The following is a 7,500-nucleotide window of genomic DNA, read 5'->3' as shown; positions in this document are numbered from 1 at the left end:
TCGTGTATTTTTTCCCAATGTATTTGTTTATTTTATAATTTATTTTGTAATATTTAGTCATTTATTTATTTATTTTACAATGTATTTGTTTATTTTGTAATATTTAGTTTTGTATTTATTTATCTTATAATTTATTTTGTAATATTTAGTCGTTTATTTATTTATTTTACAATGTATTTGTTTATTTTGTAATATTTAGTTGTGTGTTTATTTATTTTTTTGTAATATTTAGTCGTTTCTTTATTTATTTTTATAATGTATTTGTTGTATTTTGTAATATTAAGTCGTGTATTTCTTTCCCAATGTATTTGTTTATTTTGTAATATTTACTTGTGTTTCATGATTTCACAATGTATTCGTTTATCTTGTCATGTATGTATTTTTTTGTATCCTTTATTGTTGCTTTTTTTACATTGTATCATTATTGTGTCATTGGGGGTTGAAGAGTTCCTCTTTCCCCAGCTGGTGACACAACCCCTCGGCCCGCCAGCAGGCGGCGCCCCCAGCTCTCTCTCTCGCTCTGGGCTCGAGTGACGTATTTCCGAGGTGCGGGCGGCTCCTCCCATTGGCTGCTGATAGCAGAGATACAATGTAGCGGGGGTAGTCCCCGCCCCCCGGATGCGGAGACAGTGACGGCCCGGAGAGTGGAGGAGGTTGGAGGTGGATTCGGATCTATGCAGTCAGGGAGCAGCCAGCCGGCCGCAGCGCTCAAAATGCCGAAGAAGAAGCCGGTCCCGATCCAGCTCAACCCCACCCCGGACGGCACGGCGGTCAACGGGACCCCCCTTCCAGAGTAAGTGTTGGGGGGCCTTAACGGGGGGCAGACCCCCCCCATCTCTGTGTCCCCCCAGATATTGCAACAGTTCCTGGTGTCCCCAATCCTGACATTCCTCATTGGGGGACACTTGATGCATGGAATCCTCAGGTGTCACCTTGTCTCCCCCAATCAGATGCCATTGACCCCCCACCCCCTCCCCCCATGGACATCCTTATGGGGGGACATCTGCCTGCAGCAAATACAAATATAGACATGGGGGGGCTTTTATTTCTGAGCACCCCAGGAATTTGGGGGGGGGGGGGTCCTGTTGCATTTCCTGGTGTCCCCATTCCTGATTGTGGGGGAGGGGGAACACTTGATGCATCAACTCCTCAGGTGTCACCTTGTCTCCCCCCAATCAGAGATGATTCCGGTGACACCCCCCCCCCCCATGCACATCCATCCATCCATCCATCCCTATTCATCTCTATGGGGTGATCTCTCCCTGCAGCAAATAATAATACAGACGTGGGTCCCCCACCCCCAAATAGGACATTGAGGGTTGGATGCCAACGACGCCCCCTTCAGTGCATTACCATTGCACTTTATGGGGTGACACCCCCCAAAATAAGACATGGGGGGGGTGGGTGCCAGTGACACCCTATTACAGGATAGTGACAGCTCCACTGCCATGGACACCCCCCCTTCAGTACATAGATAGTCATTGCACTTTATGGGGTCCCCCCCAGATAAGACATTGGGGGTTGGATGCCAGCAACACCCCCTTCAGTACATGACCATCGGAACTTTATGGGGTCCCCCCCTCAAATAAGACATTGGGGGTTGGATGCCAGCAACACCCCCTTCAGTACATGACCATTGCACTTTATGGGGTTCCCCCCTAAATAAGACATGGGGGTGGCTGCCAGTGACACCCTATTACAGGATAGTGACACCTCCACTGCCATGGACACCCCCCCTTCAGTACATAGTCATTGCACTTTATGGGGTGACACCCCCCACATAACACATGGGGGGTGGGGGTGCCATCCTACTATAATAGGACAGTGACACCCACCACCATGGTCATCCCTCTTCAGTACATAGTCATTGCACTTTATGGGGTGACCCCCCAAATAGATATTGGGGGGTGGGTGCCAGTGACACCCTATTACAGGATAGTGACACCTCCACTGCCATGGACACCCCCCCCACATTCAGTACATAGTCATTGCACTTTATGGGGTGACACCCCCCAAATAATAATAGACATGGGGGGTGGCGGTGCCATCCTACTATAGGACAGTGACACCCACCACCATGGTCATCCCTCTTCAGTACATAGTCATTGCACTTGGGGTGATAGATATTGGGGGTGGATGCCAGTGACACCCCCCACTATGGTCATTCTTATTCATCTCTATGGGGTGACAGCTACCCATCTGCAGCAAATAATATAGACATTGAGGGGGGGGGGTGCCAGTGACACCCCCTTTAGTAAATGGTCACTGCACTTTATGGGATGACACCCCCCCCCAAATAATAGACATGGGTGGGTTGCCTATGGGGTGCTATCTTCTGCCTGCAGAAAATAAGACAATGTGGGGAGGGGGGCCTCCTATTTCTGAGCACCCCAGGAATAGGGGGTCCTGTTGCATTTCCTGGTGTCCCCAGTCCTGACATTCCTGATTGTGGGGGGGGCACGTGATGCATTGACTCCTCAGGTGTCACCTTGTCTCCACCAATCGGAGATGATGCCAGTGAACCCCCCCCCCCCCCCCCCAGGACGTCCCAATGGGGTGACATCTCTCCATCTCCAAATAATAATATAGACTTTGAGGTGGGGACAGTGACACCCCCACCCGCTGCTGTGGACATCCCTATTTAATACATACCCCCCCCCCCAATAATACACATGGGGGGGGGGGGGATTGCTAGTGACATTCTACTGCAGGACAGTGACACATCCCACCCCCCACCCACCATCATGGATATCCCTCTTCATTGAATACATCTGTGGGGTGACAACTCCCTGCCTGCCCCTCAATAATACAGACTGGGGGGGGGGGATTGCTAGTGACATTCTACTGCAGGACAGTGACACATCCCACCCCCCACCCACCATCATGGATATCCCTCTTCATTGAATACATCTGTGGGGTGACAACTCCCTGCCTGCCCCTCAATAATACAGACTGGGGGGGGGTTGCCTCTTTTCTGTGTACCTCAGGAATTGGGGGTTCTGTTGTATTTCTAGGAGGGGGGGGGCATCCTACTGCAGGACAGTGACAGTTCCTCAGCCATCCCTATTCATTCCTATGGGGTGGCATCTCCTGGCCTGCAGCAAATAATAATACAAATCATATAGATGTTTTGGGGGGGGGGGGTTGCCTCCTTTCTGTAGGAATTGGGGGTTCTGTTGTATTTCTGGTTGATGGAGATTGTGGGGGGGGGGGGGGCACTTGATGCATTGACATCCTACTGCAGGACAGCGACAGTCCCACAGCCATCCGTATTCATCTCTATGGGGTGACATCTCTGCCTGTAGCAAATAATAATACAGATATTTGGGGGGGGGGTGTTGTATTTCTAGTTGATTGGGGGTGGGGCACTTGATGCATGGACATCCTACTGCAGGACAGTGACCGTCCCACAGCTTTGGCCATCCCTATTCATTCCTATGGGTTGACAACTCCCTCCCTGCCCCCCAATAATGTAGACTGGGGGGGGATGGATTGCCTCCTTTCTCTGTGTACCCCTGGAATTGAGGGCCCTGTTGTATTTTTAGTTGGGGGGGGGGGGGGGTGGGGACACTTGATGCATGGACATCCTACTGCAGGGCAGTGATGGTCCCACAGCCATCCGTATTCATCTCTATGGGGTGACATCTCTGCCTGTAGCAAATAATACTAATATTTGGGGGGGTCTGTTATTTCTAGATGGAGATTTGGGGGGCACTTGATGCACGGACATCCTACTGCAGGACAGTGAAAGTCCCACAGGTTTGGCCATCCCTATTCATTCCTATGGGTTGACAACTCCCTCCCTGCCCCCCAATAATGTAGACTGGGGGGGATGGATTACCTTCTTTTCTCTGTGTACCTCTGGAATTGGGGGTCCTGTTGTATTTTTAGTTGGGGGGGGGGGACACTTGATGCATGGACATCCTACTGCAGGATGGTGATAGTCCCACAGCCATCCGTATTCATCTCTATGGGGTGACAGCTCTGCCTGTAGCAAATACTGATATTTGGGGGGGTCTGTTATATTTCTAGATGGAGATTGGGGGGGGGGGGGCTCTTGATGCACGGACATCCTACTGCAGGACAGCGACAGTCCCACACCTTTAACCATCCCTATTCATTGATTCATGGGGTGACAACTCCCTCCCTGCCCCCCAATAATGCAGACTGGGGGGGATGGATTGCCTCCTTTCTCTGTGTACCCCTGGAATTGAGGGCCCTGTTGTATTTCTAGTTGGGGGGGGCGCGACACTTGATGCATGGACATCCTACTGCAAGACAGTGACAGTCCCACAGCCATCCCTATTCATCTCTATGGGGGAGACATTTCTCTGCCTGCAGCAAATAATAATACAGACATTTGGGGTGGGGGGCTCTTTTCTGTGTGCACCCCAGGAATTGGGGTTCCTGTTGTATTTCTCGTTGTCCCCGGTCCTGACATTCCTGGTGATTGGGATGGGAGTGACACTTGATGCACGGACATGCTACTACAGGACAGTGACACCCCCCCCCCCCCCACCGCCTTGGTCATCCCTATTTGATACATACTCCTTGCACTTTATGGGATGGCATCTGCCCATGCAGGAAATAATGTTGGGGGGGCTTACCTATTTGCACCCCAGGAATTGGGGGTCCTGTTGCATTTCCGGTGGTCCCCGGTCCTGACATTCATGGGGATTGGGATGGGAGTGACACTTGATGCACGGACATGCTACTACAGGACAGTGACACCCCCCCCCCCCCCCCCCCCACCGCCGCCTTGGTCATCCCTATTTGATACATACTCCTTGCACTTTATGGGACGGCATCTGCCTGCAGCAAATAGTCTTCGGAGGAGGTGGGGGGCTTACCTATTTGTACCCCAGGAATTGGGGGTCCTGTTGCACTTCCTGTCCCCGGTCCTGACAATCGTGGTGATTTGGGGGAAGGGGGGTGGGGTAGATGCATGGACTCCTCAGGTGTCACCTTGTCTCCCCCAATCAGAGATGCTGTCAGTGACAGGCATGAGCCTCGTACTACGGTCGCCCGCTCGCCCGTCGCTGCACTTTAGGCCCGGCTCTGCATCACATTTATTGCAGCAAAAATGTCATATAAAGCAGGATTGTTTTTGAACTCGGGTTGGGGGAAGGAAAAAGGTTTAGGCTAGGTTTCCACTATTGCGTCCCCAAAGTGGCGCGACTTACGGTGCGACTTTTCAATGCATAAAAAAAAAAATCGCTAAGTCATGCAACCGGTGAGAACAAGTTGCACCGAAGTCTGAACAAAGTAGTGCAAAATAACTTTTTATTGAGTGGCTGCGATTTGAGTCGCACCAATTGGAACGGGGACCATTGAAATACATGGGTTTTGACTTGTCGCACAACATGGGTTTTTGTCGCACAACAGCTCGCAGTAGTGGAAACGGAGCCTCATTTCTAAAGAAGTTCTACTTGCCAAATCCTATGCTTCCTATAGGGCAGGGGTCTTCAAACTACGGCCCTCCAGTTGTTCAGGAACTACAATTCCCATCATGCCCAGTCATGTCTGTGAATGTCAGTGTGTTACAATGCCTCATGGGAGGTGTAGTTCTAAAACAGCTGGAGGGCCGTAGTTTGAGGATCCCTGCTATAAGGGATCATTCACATAAGTGGCTGGGAGGGGCAGTAAAACCAGGTGGTTGGGCTGTGGTTTAAAGGCTCCCTGACCCTCTTCCTGAACACTGACGGACCGCAGGCGCTCACGGCTGTACACATGCAACACCTGCAATTCCAGCTGTGGCAACCTGTAAAGTGCATCCCGCTTTTGGTAGGCAGTGCCAATGCTAACTGCCACCAATGCAATTCTGTGGGGCCGAGTGCGATGCATGCAGTTCAGTGTTGCCAACCGTCCGTATTTTTAGGGACAGTCCGTAAAAACGGGCACAGTTTCCCCCCCGTTCGTAAATGTCCATGGTTGTGGAAATGTGCCAGTAAAAATAGCCGAGATCGGTTCGGCTTGGAACTACGCATGGTGATTGGAGGCAGGGGGTGATGGCGGCTGCGGTGGCACCGCAGAGGGGGATTCAGGCAGAGGGTGTTGGTGGCATCGCAGGGGGAGATTGGAGGCAGGGGGTGTTGGTGGCATCGCAGAAGGGAATAGTGGCACCGCAGAGGGTGGGGTATGGAGACAGGGGATGTTGGTGGCACCGCAGAGGGTGGGGTATGGAGACAGGGGGTGTTGGTGGCACCGCAGAGCGTGGGGTATGGAGACAGTGGGTGTTGGTGGCACCGCAGAGGGTGGGGTATGGAGACAGGGGTTGTTGGTGGCACCGCAGGGGACGATGAAGGCAGGGGGTGTTGGTGGCACCGCAGAGGGGGATGGTGGCACCGCAGAGGGTGGGGGATGGAGACAGGGGGTGTTGGTGGCACCGCAGAGGGGGATGGTGGCACCGCAGAGGGTGGGGTATGGAGACGGGGTGTTGGTGGCACCGCAGAGGGGGATAGTGGCACCGCAGAGGGTGGGGTATGGAGACAGGGGGTGTTGGTAGCACCGCAGGGGACGATGAAGGCAGGGGGTGTTGGTGGCACCGCAGAGGGTGGGGTATGGAGACAGGGGTTGCTGGTGGCACCGCAGGGGACGATGAAGGCAGGGGGTGTTGGTGGCACCGCAGAGGGGGATGGTGGCACCGCAGAGGGTGGGGTATGGAGACAGGGGGTGTTGGTGGCACCGCAGAGGGGGATAGTGGCACCGCAGAGGGTGGGGGTATGGAGACAGGGGGTGTTGGTAGCACCGCAGGGGACGATGAAGGCAGGGGGTGTTGGTGGCACCGCAGAGGGTGGGGTATGGAGACAGGGGTTGCTGGTGGTACCGCAGGGGACGATGAAGGCAGGGGGTGTTGGTGGCACCGCAGAGGGGGATAGTGGCACCGCAGAGGGTGGGGTATGGAGACAGGGGGTGTTGGTGGCACCGCAGAGGGGGATAGTGGCACCGCAGAGGGTGGGGTATGGAGACAGGGGGTGTTGGTAGCACCGCAGGGGACGATGAAGGCAGGGGGTGTTGGTGGCACCGCAGAGGGGGATGGTGGCACCACAGAGGGTGGGGTAGGGAGGGGGTTGTTGGTAGCACTGCAGTGGGGAATGATGGAGGCAGGGGGAGATTGTGGCACTGCAGAGGGAGGTGAAGGCAGGGGGTGTTGATGGCAGAGGGGGTGAAGGCAGATAAAAAAAAATTTGCCCTTATTATATCGAAAATAACAAAAATATGTTTTTTTTACCTTAAATCACATTGCTGTTTTCCTAGCGCACTTGTTTGTGGCCTAAATACTGAAATTTGCACCTAAAAATGTAATTTAGTAACTTTTGTGAAATGCCAGTAAAAACTTGGTTGCGCCAGTAAATTTCAATCTGGTAGGTTGGCAACGCTGATGCAGTTGTGGTATTTACAGGGTTAAGTCAGGCAGTAAGAAGGTGGTGCCTCCTCCCACCGCGTCAAATGCCAAGGGGGAGGGGGGTTCTTGGGGAGCGGAGGATTTTCATATGAAAA

At 52.7% G+C, this 7,500-nt stretch overlaps 1 protein-coding gene across 1 annotated transcript in view; it reads left to right on the top strand.

The window, feature by feature from the left end:
* The first annotated feature begins 596 nt into the window (after positions 1-596).
* Positions 597-7,500, top strand: part of MAP2K1 (mitogen-activated protein kinase kinase 1) — a 65,532-nt gene continuing 58,628 nt past the window's right edge. Inside the window, exon 1 of the mRNA XM_040342258.1 lies at positions 597-793. Within this exon, the coding sequence (XP_040198192.1) occupies positions 675-793 (119 nt within the window). The 5' untranslated portion in view covers positions 597-674. The remainder of the gene's footprint in view (positions 794-7,500) is intronic.

This window comes from Rana temporaria, chromosome 3 (assembly GCF_905171775.1).
Source record: "Rana temporaria chromosome 3, aRanTem1.1, whole genome shotgun sequence".
Lineage (NCBI taxonomy): Eukaryota > Metazoa > Chordata > Amphibia > Anura > Ranidae > Rana > Rana temporaria.
Note: the sequence above shows the minus strand (reverse complement) of the source record. Positions and strands in the feature narration are given on the sequence as shown.